This window comes from Chanodichthys erythropterus, chromosome 18 (genome assembly GCF_024489055.1).
Source record: "Chanodichthys erythropterus isolate Z2021 chromosome 18, ASM2448905v1, whole genome shotgun sequence".
NCBI classification, from domain to species: Eukaryota; Metazoa; Chordata; class Actinopteri; order Cypriniformes; family Xenocyprididae; genus Chanodichthys; species Chanodichthys erythropterus.
The window spans coordinates 666,959-691,011 of record NC_090238.1 but is presented as its reverse complement, the minus strand read 5'-3'; the positions used below and the strand labels follow the sequence as shown (position 1 = coordinate 691,011).

At 35.9% G+C, this 24,053-nt stretch overlaps 1 protein-coding gene across 1 annotated transcript in view; it reads left to right on the top strand.

Annotated features, from left to right (window-relative positions):
* Window positions 1-24,053, top strand: part of myt1lb (myelin transcription factor 1-like, b) — a 60,035-nt gene that overhangs the window by 15,057 nt on the left and 20,925 nt on the right. The window contains exons 5-9 of the mRNA XM_067368395.1: window positions 2,902-3,036; window positions 10,976-11,066; window positions 13,939-14,046; window positions 14,373-14,593; window positions 18,692-18,957. Coding sequence (XP_067224496.1) covers window positions 2,902-3,036; window positions 10,976-11,066; window positions 13,939-14,046; window positions 14,373-14,593; window positions 18,692-18,957 — 821 coding nt within the window. The remainder of the gene's footprint in view (window positions 1-2,901; window positions 3,037-10,975; window positions 11,067-13,938; window positions 14,047-14,372; window positions 14,594-18,691; window positions 18,958-24,053) is intronic.

The window sequence follows — 24,053 nt, the reverse complement described above, 5'->3', positions numbered from 1 at the left end:
AACTCAAAGTTAGTAAAACTTAACATTTTTGATTTTGCACTACACAAAAACAAAGTTAAATGCAATTTAATTGAAATATCGACAAAGACGAAGCTAACTCATACAATTTGATTGCATGAATATAACTCAAATCTTTAGCAGTGAACACTTGCATGTGCTAATGCAACTAGCAAAGAGACTATACGTTTACAAAGCTAAAGTCAGCATCAATCAGATTTTGTACATTATTGGCTCTATTTTAACGATCTAAGCTCATGGTGCAGGCTGATTTGGGGCTTGGAGAAGTTTTGACATGCCCTGACATTTGTGCTTTTTTCAGTTGTTCATAAACACATTAATGGGAAAAGTGTCATTACACTGTATTCAGCACAAACTAGGCTACAATAATATGTGAGGAACATGTATGTACATGTTTGTGTTTTTGAAGGAATAATGTTTATGCGTGGTTATTGAAAAAACAAAAAACTTAAGTCACTGAAATAAGGCCAAAAAAAGTATATTAAATCTGTGTTTACAATACTTTCGGGTATTGGAGGTTGTAGACTAGAATTTTTGCTTCAAAATTAAGTAAAAATTATGCAATGTGAAAAAAACCTGCAAAACGCGCCGGCGCGTTTTCAGACCTCAGAGTGTTAAATACATGTGTGTATTGCCACGATTGGTCAAATAATCAGCCAATTTCATTCATCATTACTTCAAACAGGTAATTCTGATACATGCAATGACTATCCATTATGACATGTATGCATTTTTATCTTTATGTACACAATAATAATCTTTTACATTGTAATCCTTTTATTTTTATTATTTGGCATGTTTGTGTGCTCCTGTGTGTGTAACATCAGAGTGTATATTAGTATATTACTAATGCACTCTTTAAATAACAAAAAAATACTGCGCCATTGACTTTAGAGCAGGTTTTTGTTGGTCAATGTCGCAGTCGGTTTCAGTTTCCTCAAAATAGTAACAATGCACCTGAACACACCTGGATTTCAGTCCAGCACACCCATGAGTGAACAGATGGATGAGTGCATTTGCTATTTAAACTGGACGTGAAAATGATAACTGCGTCGAGCTGAAGCTAGCAAAAAACACTTGTGTCGCGTCTGGTGCCGGGTGTATGATAGGGCCCTCTGTCATTATTTTCATGACAATTAAACATATATCTGTCAGGTTTCAGGTAAGGCGAGAGATGAGACTCTATGCAGAACTGATGGGCTTTTTTAAAATCAAAAATAAAACAAAAACAAACAAAAACTACCCCATGGGGGGAAACAGGACAGGCTGGGCTAGACAGGAAACAACAGGAGCATGCAAACACAACAAAAGAAAAGCAGATGGGATAAATAAACCAATAATCAGGTAACAAGGAGAAGTGGTTAAGACAATAGACAGGACTGAGCACATGGCACATAGAAACAAACATGACAAACATGACACGAACACACAGCTCTCACCGACTGCAAGTCCACACAAAACATGACAACACGAAAGCACGCGGCCAATGAAAACTACTGAGAACAAGACAACACAAGAACGCCTCTCCAATGAACCAATAACCATAATCCAGGCGCTCTACAAAGACACACGAGACAAGAAGACAAGATGAGTGAATGAACACTCAACACGTGCAGTCACAACAAGAGACAAAACATGGAGCATGAACGTCTGAACCCAAACCAAACAGAAGTGTCATGATCCGAACACTACACTTCACACATACAGCATATCACAGAGACAAAAGAGCATACGACCCGAGTGAACTCTGAACCGCACGCTCAGGGCTCTGTCAGCAAACAACAATAAACCCTCCCAAACATCAACACTTTTAGTTTTGTTGTAATCCTCATTATTCTCAATAAAGATTCTCATTAGTTTCTCTTTATTGTAATAAAGTAAAACTATAACAGTACAGTTCGATGCATTCAGTAGTTCTTTAGCAAGTGTTACCAGCACTGTTCTTCATGTACTTTAAATACAGACCACAGTGGTGTTTGACTCTGCACTGCCATCTATGGGCGTGGATCAGCATGACCGTCTCTGAGTTTTATGTAAATTTTCCACTGAATTCAATGTAAAAGAAACATCACTACTCAGGCTTTTCCACATCCTCCTTGCGTAAGCCGTATGTTTATGCAATTTTTTTGTTGTTGTCACATTTTCTTTATGTAAAATAGAATTACTTTTTTTCATTTGATTTTGAGCTGAAATACTGCATGACCTGAACGTTTCATGATATTAACCCAGATCTATGCATGCTTGTAACCAGTGCAGAACTTAATTCGTCATTGTTTCAAGCACATATTGCAAAAATTCGAGTAGCACTGCAATCTATTTTCAGTCTCCCCAAAACTGAGCCCACATCTTTCACATGCTCTCATGCTATTCCTGTCTGTTTCGAGCTTACTTTGATACAGAAGGCAACATGATGCCTGTTACTAGGTTACCCCATCCCTAAAATTTTAATCAGTGGTAACTGTAGCATATTCACTCTCTCTGTTTGAAACACAGCCAGTATCCCTGGACAGATATCAGGAAGAGAACTAGGTCCAGGATAGCCACTGCCTGTGCAAACTAGAAAACACACAGATGCACTAACAAGGACAAAAGGTTGCAACTACTGTACTGGTCACAAGTTTGGGGTTAAAAAAAGTCTCTTCTGCTCAACAAGGCTACATTTATTTGATCGAAAATACAGTAAAAAACTGTAATAATGTAAAATAATGTTTTCTATGCTGCTTCATATTTTTGTGGAAGATTTTTCTTTTTTCAGATGGTATCTTTCTGTCTAGTGGAAATTCTTGGACCAGACTTTATCAGATCACTTGCATGTTCATTTTTTAAACAAATGAATCAGTAATAATCCTATATATGAGTGTGTGTGACTGTGTGTGTATTCAGATTCTTCACGGTCGGGGAAAAAAGAAAGCCGCTGTCCAACGCCTGGCTGTGACGGCACAGGTCATGTGACGGGTTTGTACCCGCACCATCGCAGCCTGTCTGGATGTCCACATAAAGACAGAGTCCCACCAGAAAGTAAGTACACTACAAGCTCTTTCTAAACTTCAGTGCCACATTTGCTTGCTTCTTCCTTTAAATCTTTGCTTTAAATTTTCATGCTGGCATAAGTGTAAGAGGTCATACTCATTGGTTGACTGTGTGTGTGTGTGTGTGTGTGTGTGGAAACCAGTCTTCAGTTCATTCTGCATGCTGTCCTCCTCCACACTAAAACATCTGCTCATTCCTATGCAATACCTGTTCAACTTTTGTAACTCTTAATTTTTTTGGCAGTTTAAAAAGTATTTCTAAATCAGGATCGATTTTGGCACAAGACAATTAATATCGCTAAACATCACAGTATTCACCAAGTCCATTGCCGGTAGAGCTGTGTAGGTATGATGTATTTTTGTACGCCAAAACCTGGAAATTAGTTGCATTTAGCACTTCCGGTTCCATTGTCCAAGACATTAAACATCATCACACCTATATTCATCATCACAACAGGTAAACTCATCTACTCACTAGTCACGTTCACAGCTTCATTAGTGGCCAAGCACCAGAGCTGCGATGACCCCTATTCTATCCTTTGGTGTTCTTATTCTTCTTCTTCTTCCGCTCTTTAGTCTATGGCAGCCCATAGTACCGCTTGCGGGAAAGTTATGAAACTGGGAACGCTGATATAGGACAGTCCCAATATTAACTACAGCAAATTCAATGTCTCTAGATCAAACTCTCTAGTGCCACCATTTGTCCAAATTTTCACTAATTTTTAATAACTTTTGAACCATAAGGGTTAGAACCAATTCCTTGTTTCCTCTGTTTCCTTGGCTCAATACGATTCGATTGCACCCTACAGTATAACATCATTTTCTGTCATGAAACTTTTCTGGCAAATTTACCCACCAAAAAGCATGTTATTTTCGAACTCCTCCTAGACGGTTGCTCCAATTTTCATGAAAATCAAATCAGGTCATCTTCAGACTATGCTGGCAAAGAATTATCATAATCTTTTTGATAACCTCAACCATTCCTGAATAACATGCAAACAAATTTGAAGAAGAGCATATCTCTGCATCGCTGTAGCACATTCTGACCAAATTTGGTACATGTCATCACAAACATGACATGAGGCTACATGCTGCATTTCGGCACAGCGCCACCTACTGGTCTGGAGAAAACAAAAATGGCAAAAATAAGCCAAAATTTTGCTTATAGGGTCAATTCAGTGTGATTGAGATACTTTTGCCATTGAAATGACTTGAAAAAAAGTGTCCCAATCACCCTGAATTCACCCTAACTTCCAATTGGTTTTGCCAAAAATTATAAAACTGATCTTGTTAGATTCAGGGTATCATGCTGAGTTGAATGATATCCAATTTTCCCATATCAGCCATTTTGGGCATTGACCATTTTGCATTTTGTAGCAACATGCTATATTTTTTGAACGCATTAACGTATCATTACGAAACTTTTTATGGGTCATCAGCACGATGCCCTGAAGTTTTGACATGGCGCCACCTAGTGGTGAAATCAAATATTCATATGCTCATAACTTTTTGTGTGGTTGACATATTTTCATGGGAGTCATCTCTTTAGATTCCTGAATCCTTGCTGAGTCCAACAATACCTAACATGCTAGGTTTCGCCTTATGGTTTGTGCAACGGTGAGTTTTAACAATGCTTGCAAATGTCTTCAAAACCATTGGTCCTATCGAGACAAAACCACCGTAGGAAATTTGGAAACATAGGTCGTTGGCTATATGTTAAAGCCCAAATGTAAAAATTTTAATAGTAAGTGGCAAAAAATGCAATCAAAGACGTGCATGGGTCATTTTTATGTACTCATACATATACATGTATATAACTCCTAAACAAAATGAGATTTTCACCAAATTTGGCACACTTATTTATGGGCACACTCGGATGACACATTGCGCACACAGTTTATAGCCTAAGGTGAGCTTTTTATTTCTGGAGATTGTATTCAGGCTTCAAAATTCATAAAATCTGTGTTCATTTGTGAAAAAAAAAGTATAAGTATCATAATCTTTTGTTGATCACAGACCAACAATATTTAATTTTTTTTGCAATAATCCAAAAGCCAGTGGAAAAATCCGAATGGGATTTTGATTGAGGTGATTGAGGACACAGAAACAAAACAAAAAAAAACTTGATTGATCATCAATTTCGATAACAATAACAATTTTCCTAAGAAACATGTTACTTTTAAAACATTTCAATTAGAAAATTAAAAAAAAGACCAACATCTATAGTATTTATCAGCTTTTCATGTTAGAAATTCAATACCTGAGGACAAAATCAACACAAACTCAAACCAAAATAGGGGAATTACATAAAATTCTCCATGTTCACTTTATTGAGATATTATCTGTCTAACAATAAAAATTTTCTCTGTCCCAGTTAGACAGAGAAATTATCTGTCTAACTGGGACACTTTTACACCTGAATGTACAAAGATTTTGTATTCAACTTTTTCATAATTTATTTTAAGTTTTCTTGAAATGATTACAAGAAGTTCATACAATATGTATACTTCTATGAATGTTGCTATTGTTTATAACCAATTGTGATGAACATGACTATATATATAGTTTTTTAAATCATGGGGACATATAAAGTGTGCTGCATAGTAGGAATGATCCATCTACCCTTCATCTTACAAGGAAATCTCTGGCAATGTAAAGAGCCGCCGCAGTGTCACAGAGATGCATGAATGCGTTTATTGTTTCTGTTGGTAATTATGATGCTATCTTAATAGAGGCCAGTTTAATAAGTTGGTTAGATTTCTCATTTTGTTTTGGATGCTCAATTAAATCCAGTTGAATAAACTGTAATAATTATAATCTGATGAAAGAGTTACAGACAGGAAGATCGAGCGAGATTTTCTTTAATTCACCTTGAGCAAGCGTCCCGTCAACTTCTTTTACGCGATTCATTAAAATGCATTAAAAATGTGTGTGTTATTCACAAATGAACCAGATGGCAATCAAACTGATGGCTTTGACTACAGACTGAAATTAGTTAACAAAAAAGATTTGCTTTTAAAGTGCCCAGATGGCAAGACAGTTTGTGAGCTGGCGCTGGGGTGGCGAAGCAAGGGCGTTTTAGATGACCATCACATGACGTGTGACACACAGTCACTGAAACACTCTTGTGTTAAGCTGGGTCACTTAGTGGCTCTTCTTTCTTTATAATGCTGTTATTATCCTCACTAGAAGCTGTATTAAAAATGTTTTGTTTTGATGTCTTATGTCATACCATATTGTTAAGAGCCCACTTTAGAGTAATAGTAAAGAAAACACATACGACAGTTTTTAGCTGCTTCTGCTACACTATCTGCTCCAACTCATGTATTAATAAAGAAATACTATGTAACTAAATCAATCAATCAATCATTGTTGGGATAATGTGGGATACGGGTAAGGTTAGGCACGGGTTTGATGGTATGGGTCGGTTTAAGGGTGGGTTAAGGGGTAAGAGAAGGGTTAACAGCGTAATTATACAGTACAGTAGATGTAATTACTTTTTTAAAATAAGTATTTTTAAAATATAAGTACAACACATATGTACACAATAAGTGTATTGTATCAAATGATTTGTTTAAATATTAGAACAAAGTAGTTAAAGACACTTAATATAAAGTGGGACCTCTTTTTAAATGACATTTTACACTTTATTAAAAAATCCTGTTAAACTTACAGTAGAGAAAGAAAAAAAAAAACTGCAGTTGGGGTTACCAGAAATTTCAAATATTGAATTGGCTTCTTTCCTTAACCTTTTATTTTTTTTATGTTTACCAAATTATTATTTTTTTTTACCACCATAATAATACAAGTGGCACAATACATGATAAATCAGAATTCATCGTAAGTGGTCTGTCAATAAAACATGGCCAACAGTCTCATATATAGATGGTGCATCAGAGACAAAACGCCATCAGGATAACATACATGACACTAAAATAATGCAATAAACATGCTTAATAACAGAAACCATCACAATGAACATTAAAGGGTTAGTTCACCCACAAATGAAAATAATGTCATTTATTAATCATTACACACCAAAATATGAGAAGAATCCAAATTATTTATATAAAATATATTCACATGCATCTTCTGTGAAAGTCCTTTTACTGTTTTTCACTACAAATTGGTAATTTATGCTGTTTACCTGCAAAAACCATACATTTGACAGTATTTTACAGTAAATGCACATAATGTAGGCCTAACCATTCACAGTAATGCACTCAGCAAGGATGAGCAGAAGATGGGATTAGCTAGTCCTTTAATCAAATGAAACAAAATTATCCAGGAGTAAACAAAGGCAGCGTAAATAAACACAAGACAATACCGGAAGAGGAACAGAACAAACTCAAGACTTGAATACTAAAGAGATAACAATGAACTAAATAAGACACATCTGATAATTATAAGCAACCATAGAAACAAACATGGACATAATCAGAAACCAAGGAAGCTGAAACTAAACAGAGCAAGGAAACAGGAACTAAAGGAAACAGTCTATAACCGTGACAAGTGTATGAAAAGGCAATTTTTTTCTATGGCATTTTTTTTTTCTTTAAAAATTGACATGTTCAAAGTGAAGGTTTGTAAATAAATGCATACTGTATGTGACCACAATTTATATTCGTCTTCAAAACAAATCAATCATTTACCCACAAGAAAAGAGTTTTGAGATAAAGGAGAAACATGAATTCAGCCAAGTGTGATCTTCAGATCTCAGAAGTTTGTGTAGATGATCATTAGACCGTGGTGACAGAAGTTTAATCGGTTGGATTTGTGTTAATTAAAATCTGTGCTAAGTTTCACAGTTTTTAAATCTTCATCTGTCTTTAGTGTGTAATGTTGCTGTTTGAGCATGAAGAGATCTTCTCTATATCAGTGTCAGTGTTTCTGAACTCCATCTTGAGTTTCTTCACAATATTCCTCATTTAAATAATTCATGCGCAGAATAAAGGGGCGGGGCCTGGTTGAGTTAGTTAGTAGTGTGTTGAAACTGGCGGTTATGGTAAGGGGCGGGACATTTCCCTAATGACCAATCACAACACACTGCTCCAGCCGACCAATCAGAGCACATTGTGCTTTTCAGAAGGAGGGGCTTCATAAAGACAGGAAGTACACAGAGCGTTACTGACAGACTGGCAAGAGAGGAGCTGCAACAATGAGAATATGAGGAAAATAGAGTAGCAGAGCACAAAAACAACATCAAGACTCTGTGAAAAGGCATAATATGGCCTTTTAAATTAAGCTTTACTTGCGTTCAGACATGCGTCTCAGTGGGTGGAGGTGAGCAGATCCTGCCTGCTGCTCAGTAATGAACATGTCAGAGTATGTTGAAGATGAGGGTGAGGGATTAAGGAGCTGATAATGATGAAGATGAGCACCGGAAGAGCGCCGGTCTGCTCGCCCCGGCCCACGCTCTCTGCCCCCCACTCCAGCGTCCTAATGAACAGTAATCTAATTGCTGTCAGCAGGGAGTTCAGACGGTCATGGACAGAGAAGACAAAGACATGCGCAGATGAATAATAGAGTCTGGGATCAGAGAGAGGTAGCGTTTGGGCGGTGATTTCATTGATTGCTGACGTGTGTCTACTGCAAATGAAAGACAAATGCAGAGCTGAAGCAATCAAGAGCAGCAACACCTCACACCGAACGACTGGATGCATGAGCTAACTTTAGCTGACAGCTTCAGCTAGTGATGAGGATGTAATCCGGTTTGGAGCTCTCCGTCAAACCGTCTGTCTGCATCACTCACAACTGACCGCACTGGCCTGTTAACTACACATCAGACCTTACTTACAACCTCTTCCAGCAGGGAATCTGATTAAAACGAGGAGCTAGGATAGAATAGAATAGAATAGAATAGAATAGAATAGAATAGAATAGAATAGAATAGAATAGAATAGAATAGTTTATTAAAATGAATGAAAATGATACCCAGATTGGGTTGGGTTCAAGTATATTTTCAAAGTATAGGTGGTAAGCATACTAGTATACTTGCAAATGTACTATTTCATTACTTCTTGTTACTAAATTGTCCCACTTTTTAGTTTATAAAAGTGTACTTTTAAGTGTAATCTAAGTGTAAGTCGTAAACTAGTTGTGTACTCAATGCTTACAACTAAGTTTTACTTTTGAACTGTAAACTATACTACAAGTGATCTTATATGTATACTGTTAGTTTATTAGCTGTATACTTCTGTCACACTTTTTAGTTCATGGAAGTACATTTAGAAGTTACTAAGTAAACTACTAGTCTTTAATTGTTTTTACACTGTGAGTATACTTGTAAATTGAACTAAACATCATACTGTACTTATAGTTTACTATTAATATCATATTTTTGCACAAAGGTTCATATTTAGGTATTGTTTGTTTACACTTAAAATATGCCTTTGACTACGAATAGAATAGAACAGAATAGAATAGAATATAATAAAACATAATAGAATAGAATAGAATAGAACAGAACAGAATATAGAATAGAATAGAACAGAATAGAATAGAACAGGACATAATAGAATAGAATAGAACAGAACAGAATATAGAATAGAACAGAATAGAAAAAAGAAAAGAAAAGAATGGGATAGAATTGAATGGAATAGGCTAGAGTAGAATATATAGAATAGATTGGGATAGAATAGAACAGAACAGAATAGAATATAATAGAATAGATCAGAACAGAATGGAATAAAACAGAATAGAATAGAATAGAACAGAATATATAATAGAATAGAATAGACTAGAGTAGAATATATAGAATAGATTGGGATAGAATAGAACAGAACAGAATATAATAAGATAGAATAGAACAGAACAGGATAAAATAGAATAGAATGGAATAGAATAGAATATAGAATAGAATATAATAGAATTGAACAGAACAGAACAGAATAGAAAAGAATAGAATAGAATAGAATAGAATAGAATAGAATAGAAAAGAAGAAAAGAAAAGAATGGGATAGAATAAAACAGAACAAAATAGAATACAACAGAATAGAATATAGAATAGAATAGAACAGAATATATAATAGAATAGAATAGACTAGAGTAGAATATATAGAATAGATTGGGGTAGAATAGAACAGAACAGAATATAATAAGATAGAATAGAACAGAACAGGATACAATAGAATGGAATAGAATAGAATATAGAATAGAATAGAATAGAATAGAATAGAATTGAATTGAATTGAACAGAACAGAATAGAATAGAATAGAAAAGAAGAAAAGAAAAGAATGGGATAGAATAGAACAGAACAGAATAGAATAAAACAGAACAAAATATATAATAGAAAAAATATAGAATAGAATAGAACAGAATATATAATAGAATAGAATAGACTAGAATAGAATATATAGAATAGATTGGGGTAGAATAGAACAGAACAGAATATAATAAGATAGAATAGAACAGAACAGGATAAAATAGAATAGAATAGAATGGAATAGAATATAATATAGAATAGAATAGAATACAATAGAATACAATAGAATTGAACAGAATAGAATAGAAAAGAAGAAAAGAAAAGAATGGGATAGAATAGAACAGAACAGAATAGAATAAAACAGAACAAAATAGAATAGAACAGAATAGAATAGAATAGAACAGAATAGAATATAGAATAGAATAGAATAGAATAGAATATAGAATAGAATATAGAATAGAATATAGAATAGAATAGAATAGAATAGAATAGAATAGAATAGAATAGAATAGCATACTGATGTGATTTGTTCCAGGACTCGCGCTGCATGGTGCATGTGCATGCCACTGTTCTTCCATTAGCAGTTCCTTGCATGCCGCTGTTTGATGTCTCTGGTTCTGAGCGTGCTGCTGATAATGACGAGTGTTTCACACTAATGCAGATGACTAACTGTGGGCCTCTAACTCCTAATCTTCCACCCTATTTCTCTCGCCTGCTGTCAAGTTCTTGCAATGTATGAAAATGTTCTTAAGTGCCCTACGCCTGGCTGCACGGGCCGGGGTCACGTCAACAGCAACAGGAACTCTCACAGGAGGTGAGTTCCTCTCAGTCTGGACGAGAGAAGCGGTCATGTTCATTATAATCATCTTTATTCTGCAGAAAATCACAGCGTTGCCTACTTTCCCCCTTTCTCTCAGCAAATTTCTCAGTTGTACCTTTGGTTTCTGGTGGTACAAAGCATTGGTTTCTAATTTCATTTCAAAGTCTCAAAATTCCAGATTCAAAGTCACAGTTCTTAGATATTAAATGTAAAGTATGTCATTTTTATGGTAAAATACTTTCTATGTTAATGAATAGAGACTATGGCCCTATAATACACCCGGCGCAATGCGACACAAGGCGCAGCGCAAGTGTGTTTGCTAGTTTGCGTCCGGCGCCGTTCGCGTTTTCCCGTTCAGCGCCACGTCTTTAAATTAGTAAATGCATTTGCGCCAGTTAGTGCGCCCATGGGCGTGCTGGTCTAAAAAAGAGGTGTGTTCAGCCGCATTGCTATTTTAAGGAGCTGAAAATAGACTGCGCCATAGACCAACTCAAACCTGGTCTAAAGTCAATGGCGCAATATTTTTTTGTTAGAGCGCGTTGGTAGAAACTGCGCCTCTGGGCGCGTCGACTTTGCTTATTACACACAGGGATGCGCATCACACAAACATGCCAAATATTAAAAACAAAAGGATTACAGTGTAAAAGAATATTATTGTGTAGGCTACATAAATATAAAAATGTAATGATGAATAGTCATTGCGTGTATTAGAATTAGGCTACCTATTTTCAATTCAGCCTATTACTACTTATAATGATGAACGAAACTGTGCCAATTCACACACATATATATTAACTGACTCATCGCGCGGAGCTATTTGAAAGCCTGCATTTGCAAGCCCGCTTTAACTTCGCGCACGAGCAGATCGGTTTCTTCGCTTGAAAAGCGTTCAGCTTTTCCGCCAACAAATTCCACCATGTAAGCAATCCGCCATGGCGCGAGCGCATCTCGCTCTTAAAGGGAATGGGAGATGACACTCTGATTGGTTTATTGAACGTTACACCCATTACTCATTAAGAGAATAGGGACAACCCATTTCAAAAATGCGCCCCGGTGCACAGACCGTTTTTCCGTCGTTAAAATAGCAAAAGTGGATTTGGACACGCCCTGAGTGCACCTGCGCCGTGCGCTTTACACTTTGCGTTTAGATCGTTAAAATAGGGCCATATAAGTAAGCCATTGGTAGGCTGACTTCCTGAACACTAACTCTAACTAACAAATTGTAGTCTGTCACTGATTACAAATTAGATGATGAAAATTGTCATTAGTAACATGATCTGGTAGATTTTAGGTAATCTAATCGGATTACTTTTTGATTCCATTTAGATTACTTTTGACAGGATTATTTTGTCCCACATTGATATAAAAGAAAGAAAATATATTCCATTCATTGTAATCAACATGATGAAGTGCATTAAACATCACATTACGTCAGGGTTTCCCAAACTGAGATTCGTGAAGGATCTGCAGCGGCTTCATGAGTTGATGAAAAGCTAATACTTAATTACATCCTAGAAATTTTTAATAAATTAATAAATAAATAAAAACAATTTAAAAAAAACACTTACTAAAAAATAAATATATTTTATTTGTTTACCTGCATGTCAATGTAAATAAAAATGTAAAACTTAAAATAAAAATAAGAATCAGGGAAAATCAATAAAGTGTGAATAATTTACTGTATGTATAATGTATAAAATCATGTAATCAATAAAAAGTAACTGTAGTCTGATTATGAGCATAAATAGTATAATTCTAATATAATTTGTCGTCATCGTCGAAGGTTTTGCGTGTGGATTGAAATGGTTTGTGCAGATCTGTGGATCTGTGGTTCTGCAGTAATGCTCTCAGCAGCTGCTGTAGGAGCGTCAGCCATTAGCACCTCACTGACACCTCGACAGACCCCTGAACCCCACACACACACACACACACACACCTTCAGCAGCGCTTCATATCTCTGTCTGAGCTTATGGCACTACCTACACTGTAAACAAACAGTTTAAATAAAACAAAGATTATTGGGGTGATATTTCAGTCTTTCTACTTAAAATTTGCATGTTTAATTCAATGTATTACTTGTTGTTTTGTTGTAATTATTTGAAACTGATTACCAATTTCTGAGTGAAAACTTTAAATCACACTGTAGAGGAACAGTGTGTGGATCTGAGGTTGTTTCATACACTTTCTGTTTATTCTGCATTTCTGACTTGTTTTCCAGTACAAATATCTAAACATTCCTAAATCAAGATTCATTTACTGGAGATGAAAAATGACATATTGCCTTGTTTTCTGAAAAAATATTTAGAGTTTTTGCTGAAAACAAGGAAGAAAATCTGTCAATAGGGTAATACAAATAATCTTGTTTTTTCTTTGAATTAAGTTTAAAAAAATACCCCATTGACAGATATTTTTCTTGTATTAAGCATTAAGCATTTAAGTGTATTTAAGCATAAATAAGTATTTTGATTTAAGAATGTTTTGATATTTGTAATGGAAAACATGAAAGCTTGTTTCTGCCACTGAATAAAAAAAAAAAAAAAAGGTAATTGTGACTTTATTTCCTCAGAATTTCGATATATTAACAATAGAAGATTTCAGTTCTTTCTTTAAAATCTTTATGGATTATCTAATCACTGTTTTTAGGAGAAATAACCAAGACTCGCTCTTACTTCTGATTTTAGTCATCAGCGTTCTGGCTCTGACTTTATTTCAGTACAGCACAGAGCAGATCACAGCAGATGGTATCAGAGATGTGTCTGAGATGCATAATGTGTGTTAAAGAAAGGCAGACAGATGAATGTGATTTGTCACTTGTTGACGTGTCTTTGTTGAGCCACGTCCCTCACATTTCTGTCTGTTCATCCAGCCTGTCGGGTTGCCCAATAGCGGCTGCAGAGAAACTGGCCAAAGCCCACGAGAAACATCAGTCATGTGATGGAGGCAAATCCAACCAGGCTTCAGATCGTGTGCTCAGGTAACAGACACGTCCGCACAACTCTAAACATCATCATGATAACAAACACGACACTATAATAATGCAATCAACATTCATTTAACAACAGAAGATGCAGCATTAAATGTGTATAGCACATGAACTTACTGTTGCATATTTAGTCTTTTACAGTTAAAATTACAATCATTTTTTTACAGTGTAGGTCAAGTTGTGAATTTGCCTCTTTGTTAGAAAGTGAATATCTTACAAATAGGCAGCGATTTGTGTTGAGCTTTCTGTGCGAAGCCCATTCATCACTGGCAGCAGACACATGATTCAGCATAAACTGCTGGCTGTGTCTGTTTCAGGCCCATGTGCTTTGTGAAACAGCTGGAGATTCCACAGTACGGCTATAAAAACAACGTTCCCACTTCAACCCCGCGCTCCAACCTGGCCAAAGAGTTAGAGAAGTACTCCAAAACCAGCTTTGACTACAACAACTATGACAACACCAACAACATCTACAGCAAACGGCACACTGCTGCACCCAAGCTCCACGGTCGGGACACGCTGCCCAAGAGTGATGAGGGTAAGACATCCACACGTCTGCTCTGGGAAATCAATGTACTGTTCGAAGGTTTGGGGTCGGTGAGGTTAATGAAAGAGTCTCTTCTGCTCACCAAGGCTGCATTCATTTGATCACAAATACAGTAAAATTGTGAAATAGCTGTTTTCTAAGTGAATATATATAGGAAAATATAATTTATTCTTGTGATCAAAGCTGAATTACTCCAGTCTTCAGTGTCACATGATCCTTCAGAAATCATTCTGATATGATGATTTGCTGCTCAAGAAACATTTATGATTATTATCAATGTTGAAAACAGTTGTGCTGCTGCAGATTTCTGTGGAAACCCTGAAACATTTTATTTTCCAGGATTCTTTGATGAATAGAAAGTTCAAAAGAACAGAATTTATTTGAAATAGAATCTTTTGTCACATTATAAATGTCTTTACTGTTACTTTTGATCAATGTGTTCTTGCCAGGGTTATTATTATTATTGTTGTTGTTGTTGTTAACTAAAACTAACATTTTTTTTAAATAAATGTTACTGGAAATAAAATAAAATTAGTTCTTAGAAGTACTGAAATAACTCAAACTTAATAAAACTGTATATTAAAAATGACAAAAACACAAAGTTACTAAAAAACTTTAACTAAATCAATGTGAAAACAGAAATATAATGGAACAGCAGAAATGCAGCGGCTACCCCGGAAACCCCACAAACAAAGCAGCTGCGCTAGTGAAGTGTTTAAGATGCTTCAAACAGACATTCATTTCTTTGTAATCTCAGTGTTGTTCATCACAGCACCAAATACTGAATACTTAAAGACTAAATAGGCTATTTATTTTCAATGAATTATTCATTTTTTAATGTGGACCATAACATGCCCTAATGATTAGAAATGTATTAACATGTTAATAAATTATTACCATTATTACCAAATATGCTTATAAAGCATTAATTATTCTTAGCTAATGTTAATTTCTTAGTTACTGTTTAATAATATTACTAAAATCAAAAGAACTTATTTAATGAACCTGAGATAAACCTAACAATGATCAGTTGAGTTTCTTACTCTCTCACATTAAAAAATAATATTTTCTGTAACAAATGTAGCTCAATCTCAGTTAATGCATTAAATAACGTGACCTTGTTTCCTATTGTTCTTTATAGCCTAATTCGTTTGCACTTTAATCTGTTTGAAAATGTTACATTATATATATTGTCGGTGTATTGTATTATTGTATTTAAACATTCAGAGTTCTTTTGTTATTACAAAAGAGTTCCTAAACCTGTTATACTATGACAACACTATTTCAATATCGTGATAATACCATATACTGTGATGAAAGCTTCAGCAATTAATCGCAACATGAAAATGTGATACCGTCACATGCCTAATGTAAATAGTATGATAGTATATCACCAAAATAACCTAAACAGTAATACTATATCACTGATACTAAAATAACTTGCTGAATAAAACAGTATTACTTTCTTTAAACATGTAAAAGTACTGAAGCCAAACTTTTGAGAGAAAAAAAGTATCTGGACACTAAAGTCACACTTTAAAATGTCTTTTTAATGAGCTTTTCTAAGAATTTACTTCATTTTTTAGAGCCATTTTTGTAATTACTTTAAACAGCTGTACTGTGACAAATGTATTAAATATATTTTTGACTCTATTTATTAAACAAACAGGAAATAAAGAAATGTATTTTCTATGGTGATGGTGTAAATGGCCTTCAATGGAAATGGCAAGGATCTTATAGCACCATAATCTTATCAACATGAACATTTGTAGAAATAAAATATGTCATATCAAAAATGTTTGGGTTTAACTGGAAGGTTTTGCTCACTGATCACATTAAAAAAAATAAATGCAATAACAAAAATATCTAAAACAAGTTCAACCATATTCATCTTTTAGTTTGAATGTTTTATATATATATATATATATATATATATATATATATATATATATATATATATATATATATATATATATATACAACATATATGTTGTTTTTTATATATACAACAACAAAACAACAAATTACAACAAAAATAATACTAAAACTTCTGTAAGTTTTAGTATTTTTGCTGTAATTTTATTAGTTTTTCATTTCATTTCTTTGGCAACTAGCTGAAATAATATAAGTTTAAGTTTTTTAAATATTTTGTTGTAGTTAGCGTTTATTTCATTTCAAGTTAAATTTTAAATGGTTTCAGTTAAATGAGTCCTGCAGGAATGACGTCAAATCCCGGAAGATTAATTCGCCGCTGGTTCCTTCGAGATTTTCCTATGGCTTTTTATAATGAGGTTTTTAAATTTATGAATAAAATGAGGCATGTGGTAACCATAACTTGACGATACAGCGTAAACAGCACACCCTCACATCCCAAACACTCTTATATATTTACTTATTAGAAAAATACGCTCTATAAAATAAACATGACCGCTTCAAAATTTGTTTCCAATATGGGTGTATAAACAATTATGTCTATAACTTCTAAATGCTAGATCAATTATATTAATTTTAAATATATGTCTCTTGGTTTGGTATTCTGTTGTCCAGTGAAGACGGAGAGTTTAAGTTTGCCTTTAGTGTCCAGATACTGTATGATCATTATCATCACCATGACTCTCGAACATGTGACTGCTCAGGTCTGAGACGGCTAGATGTGTTTGGCAGGGAACTCAACCCTGTCAGAAAAGCCTCAGAGATCTTCCCTCACTGTATTTCTGAGCTATGGAAATGTATGGAAATGATCTGGAGGCAGATGCATAATGAATGAGGCGGTTTAGGCAAATCACAGTCTGGATTTAGGGCTGCTGCTAATTGCAATTCTGTGCGCAAGACTGTGAGATCCCCGGCCATGCTTTAATGACCAGACTGGAGGGAGAAGATAGAGAGAGAGAGATGGCAGCAGGACGCCGGTGGGAGATGTCACTTTGATGCCCAGCTGGTGTTGTGGCTCATTGTGTCTTTTGTCAAACTGTAGAGAGTGTCTCTCCGTCTCTCACTTACACCCCAACACCCCCTCATCATTTAACATCTCCTCGTAATCATCAAAATCATCATAATAAACAAGACATTCCCTCCTAAAGGGATTTGACTACAGACACTAACACCTGAGCTTCGATTTACACTTTATTTACAGGACACGCACCTATAGTGTACTTACCCATGATAGCACTGAGTGATATAGGTGATAACACTTTATTTTACAGTGTCCGTTTTTACACATTTTACATGTACTTACTGTAGTAACAACAGTAAATTAGGCACAATTACAACCCTAAACTAAACCCTAACTCTAATTACATGTTGTTAATGATTATAACTTAGTGAAGTCACCTTTATTTATATAGCGCTTTTTACAATGCAGATTGTGTCAAAGCAGCTTTACATTGATAACTGGTACATAATTTGGGCTGCACAGCAGCTCTTAAATAATAGTGTCAATGCAGGCAGATCAAAGCACTGTTGAATAAATGTCAAGTCAAATGTCAAGTGTCCCCAACTAAGCAAGCCAAAGGCGACAGTGGCAAGGAACCCAAAAACTCCATCAGGTGACATCAAGTGGCAAACAGGTGGCAAACAGGTGTTAAAATGGAGAAAAAAAACCTTGAGACAAACCAGGCTTACTCAGGCTTGTCTATGAAACCTATGTTATTGATAATCTGATAAATGATGATAATCTGCTAACTATCTCATCACTCCAACGAACAGGAAGGGGACCAGAGCAAATTACTTCTCCTGACATCGTACTTGCGAGTTCACACACCTCTTTAAATGTTAATTTTAGTGATCTCCGACTGGCAAAGTTGAACATCATTAGTGCCGACGTGAATAATAATTTTAGAGTATTTACGATTAGCATTAGCCAGCACTTTTAAATTTGCTTTGATGTCAGGTGCTCTAGCTTCCGGCAAACATGTGACTATTACTGTGTTAGTAATTAATTGAACTTTAACTAAATATAAAATAACAAAGGAGAAAACATAAAAACTAACTGAAACTAAGAATGAAAGCTATTATAGTATCTCAGTGAATAATGCTTGTTTTGAGATCTGCCCCGTAAGCGTGACGGCCCGGCTCTGTGTGTCCCGACAGCTAAACGCTACTGCAAGAGCTCGAGCTCGGCGAGCAGCACCACGAGCAGCTACGGCCCCAGCAGCAGCAGCAGCCTGAGCTGTGGAGGAGGAGGAGCGAGAGGAGGAGAGAGCAGCGCCAGCAGCACCTGCAGCAAGAGCAGCTTCGACTACACACACGACATGGAGGCGGCGCACATGGCTGCCACCGCCATCCTCAACCTCTCCACCCGCTGCAGGGAGATGCCTCAGAGCCTGAGCGGGAAACCCCTGGAGATCTGCACACAGGTACACACACGGCCCCAGTGAGTGTGAGTGTGTGTGTGTGTGTGTGTGTGCAGTCATGTCATGTCACAATATAAAGCACTTTTATGTTTGCTCAGTTTAAATTACCATTATTTATTTTTTTTTATATATCCTTATTGTATATTTAACATATAATTCATCTGAAGACCAACAAATGTAGTAGAGCTCATCTCTGAGATGTCAAACCTGAAATGACAATTTAACATCAAGATAAGACAGAAAGATAAGAAATAATAATATAATATAATATATTTTATTAGCAATATCACACTCGTAGACGTGCTATATGACTGTAGATTACACGGCTAGGTAATCACAGCATGCTGATATACAGCCGTATCGCACGGCTACGAGCGTGATATTGCATTTATACAACAGTTCGACGAGTTGTCAGGAGCTCACCGCACCTTAAAACAAGTCCAAATGAGGTGCGTAGACACAAATATCCAATTAGTGAATCATTTCAAAAGAGTCCGCGCACCAATGATGAACAAACATCAGATGCGAGACAAAAAAAAACTAAACTTTACTGAAAAAAAAAGAGCAAACTTTTTGGTCATGTAGGGCTGGGCGATACAGTTAAAAAATGTATCATGATATAATGTTTCATATTGTTCGGTATCGATTATTATTGAAAATATTTTAATAACCTTTTTTTCAAAAAAAGACCAGTTTGAATTTAACATTTGAATTTAACAAATAATTTTAAAACAAAACAAATTCATTAAAATGTAAACAAATCTTTCTTATATGTTATATAAAAATTAAATAAATAAGCGTTAAAGAAACTTAGAGCTGCACAATTCTGGATAAACTGAGAAACACTTTTTTGTTTCAAACTAAGATCACGATTCTGAATGACAACTAAACGAAATAACGTAATTTATTACCAGAGGTTCTGACAAAATTTGAATTGCTGCAGTCTATTTTAAAATTTATTTTATTTGAATTAATTATTTATGTATGATTCAGTGACTCAATACTCTTGTGTCATTACTGATGAATCGGTGTGTTTGAAAGAATTCAATGAATGAAGATTCGATGTCAAATACATATTCAACAGTCACTTGTCGCCACCTGGTGGTGAAACAATGTAATTGATAAATGCTTCGTTTTCAATGCCAAGTTTTTGTTGTTTTGTTTTGATTTTTTGGTAACATAAACATTAGTGTTAATATATGAACTATAAACTTTTATCTCAGTATTTCTGTGATAATTTGAATATTTGTAACAGAAATAAAGATACCGTGTGGTTGAAAACACTGTTTGTGCAGCTGTTAATACCGACATGACAACTGCTCTCAAGACGAACTTTGAAGTAGATCAACTGTTAGACGTAAGGAAACCATGAAACTGCCACAGACGAGCTGAAATGTCCTTTCTTATTCACAATCTCCTCGTCGCCGGAAGGTACAGCACTCATTTTCATGTGTTTGTGTGTTCTGATCTCCACAGCAGCTTGTTTACGTGTCACTCAGCGCATCTGTGACAGATGTTAACGCAACCAAACTTAATGTCTGTTTACATTTTAACACATTTAAATGAAACTATATTGAGAGTTATATTGGACATGTTTCTGTCATTATCGATTAAGAAGTACCATCGATAAATATCAATACCATTTTATCACCCAGGCCTACAGTCACGTGACCTTTGTCAATGCCAAACTTACAATGCTTAGTTCAGGAGCCATCTTGGATTGTTTAGTATGGTAAATCATTTGTTTGGATTATTTGTTATAGTTTGGTTCAATCGATCATGTGATCTATGCAACCATGTGACTTCTTAAATCAAGATGGCTCCTGAACTAAACATTGTAAGTCTGGCATTGACAAAGGTCACATGTGACCGAAACGTTTGCCCTTTTGTACTTTTGTTTTTTTGTCTCGCATCTGATGTTTTTTCATATTTGATGGAGTGTGCAGACTCTTTTGCTAATCTAATCTGTGTTGATTAATTTGCTAACAAACATTTATGGTAACTTCCCGCTTTGTAAACATGAAACCTGCGAGAATGTGTAAAATTATGCGTAATACCATGCCAAAATTTAGACCCTGTATGGTATAGATTTAATATCGATATACCGCTATTAGATTGTGGTACCGTATACCGAAGCCAAAATTGTGGTATAGACCCATTCCTAATGCTGCGTTCACACCGAACGCGTCTGGAGCGTCAAATTCGCGTCAGACGCGTCTAGTCGGACGCTTGAACATTTTGAAGTCAGACGCTTCTGACGCGCGTAAAATTCGCTCAATTCTCGCGTCAAAAAAAAGTGTGTTCAGACGCGAATTCGCGTCATGGGAGGGGCTTCCATCTCTTTCTGCACAGATCCTCTGAATAAACACATAGTCTCGTCAGTTGGAAACCTGTAGCGGCAATTTAACTCGGTTATGCCGGCAGACTTTTGCTAGCTAGAAGGTGGGCTAGTATCAATGGCTAAAATCATGCAAAATGTTTTACAACTAACCAGATTGTCCGATTTCTTCGCTTATTCTCTTCCAGGCAAAGTCCTTTTTATTCCTGTCTCGATAAAAATATAATGACACATCACAGAACTCAGGGTGGCCACACACAGCGACATCTTTGTTCTGGTCTCCACCAATGATCACATCATAAACACGTTACTACCAAAGCAGAGTCCCTGATTGGTTAACGCGGCATGAATTTACGCCAAAGTTCAGATTTTTCAACTCGAGCGTTTGGGCGTCAGACGCTCAATTCGCGTGTCAGCCGCGTGAACGCTCAATTCGCGCCGTGCCATTCGTGCGTCACCGGCCGATTCGCGCCGCAGGACACCTAGACGTGCGTTTACATTGACTTAACATGTAAATCAGACGCCTCAGACGCGTTCGGTGTGAACGCAGCATAACAGGGACACACAGTAACACACAAACATTCCAAATATTAAAAATAAAAGGATTACAATGTGAAAGATTATTATTGTGTGCATAAAGATAAAAATGCTTTGGTGGAATGCGGCTTGTCCTGTAGATGGTCTGCTCGTGCGCTTTAACCTCGTGCACAAGAAGATCCGTTTCTGCGCGCAAATTCCCCCATGTTATCAGTGAATCCGTCATGGCGCGAGCACGGCTGGCTTTCAAAGGGAATGGGAGACGAGACTCTGATTGGTTTATTGCACGTTACGCCTAAAACACACCCATGACTCATTAAGAGAATAGGTACAACCCTTTTAGACCATACACCTGGCACGCCAACCATTTTTGTGTATAAGAGTCTAAACAAATTGTAAAATAGGTGATATGCTTAAATATGAGTCATATTTCAGGTTTAAACAACTACATTCTCACGTTCTGGGTACAACAAGTGTAGTATTTGTAAAACAAATTACAGTGGATTCTCTCGGCCGCCATGACAGCCGCTTTGAGCGGAGTGACACAAACAGTGAAAAGGCAGGAGTGCTGTTATCACTGGAATATCGCACGGCTCCGACCGCGTGTTGGTGTTGACTCAGTTCTGTTATGCTGGGAGAACTCAGACATGAGGGAGAGCTGGATCCAAACGCAGTTGAGGGGGGTTAAGAGAATGACAAAAACACACACACCTTCACACACACACACACACACACACACACACCCCCCAAAACAGAATAAATCCGCAGAAACAGAACTGAGTCAACACCAACACTAACACACAGTCACGTAAGACAAGACCTGACAAAGAGCAGTGAGGTTTAAATGCACAAGACAACAAGAGGCAGACGAGGACAGGTGAAGGTGATGTGTAGCCATGGAAACAATCCAGGAACAAGGTAGGCAAAGCAACAAGGGAACCAGGAACACAGTAAACACAGGAAGTGAATACAGTGACAAAAGGAACAGAAAACACTTCATCTTAAAAGTCCTAAAACAAAATGGGGGAAACAAGACAGCAATGTAAAAATAGATGTAATTACAGAAATTAATTACAGATGCAGGGGCGTAGTTTGCAGGGGGGATGGGGGGAGGTATCCCCCCCAATATTCAAATCCATCAGTTACAACCCCCCCAATATTTCAACATGAAAATCACAGTGATCTATACTAACACATCTAATATGAGTTTGTCATAATAAACTAGTCAAAGTACCCCCCTTACATTGAACCGATTGGTAACGCCAAACCAATGTGCATCGCACTTTCACCAACACAAAGCGAGTGGAGCTCTGTTTGAATGGAGAGCACAGGTAGCACCAAAAAATGAGAGAAAATGAGAGAAAATGAGAGAACCGTTGCCCAGCCAACTATATTAAACCTCTGTTCAAAGAGGGACGTTTAAAAGAATAAAGCATGTATTGAGAAGGAAGTGTGAAAACATTGTAATAGCTAAGTACACTCCACACATGTTTTAACTAGCTAATCCATTGCAATTTAGCCATAACTATCAGTGCATAACCAGTTACTAAAACAGCCGTCTGTTTTGTTACTTCATTTTTCAATAGTATCTTATCAATGACAAAAGTATTCACATCGGTGTTTGTTTTCCTTAATTAATCTGACTTTTGAACGAATTGGCTTGAATGAATGATTTAAGTAGCTCACTCATTAAAACATTGAATCGCTGCCACCTACTGGCGTTTTCAATATTTTAACATAATTTCTTTCTTTTTAGAATCACTCTGTTATGTTAGAATTTGGTTATAGATAAATTCCATAAAGTTAGGATAGATAGATAGATAGATAGATAGATAGATAGATAGATAGATAGATAGATAGATAGATAGATAGATAGATGATAGATAGATAGATAGATAGATAGATAGATAGATAGATAGATAGATAGATAGATAGATAGATAGATAGATAGATAGATAGATAGATAGATAGATAGATAGATAGATAGATAGAGAAGAAATAAATTATCCAATAACGCTACACATAAAACAGATTTTTTTTTTTTTAATTAAAAAAAATAATAACAGGCAGCATACAGTACCAACGCCAGGTTTTTAGATTTATCTTAAGTGAAAATTCTACTTCCATATTACAAACTAAAATATAATGGTATAATCTTTCTAGATATGATTCAGGATGGAGTCTATGGGATCATAAGTCTAGTTTCTTAATAGTAATATCAGAT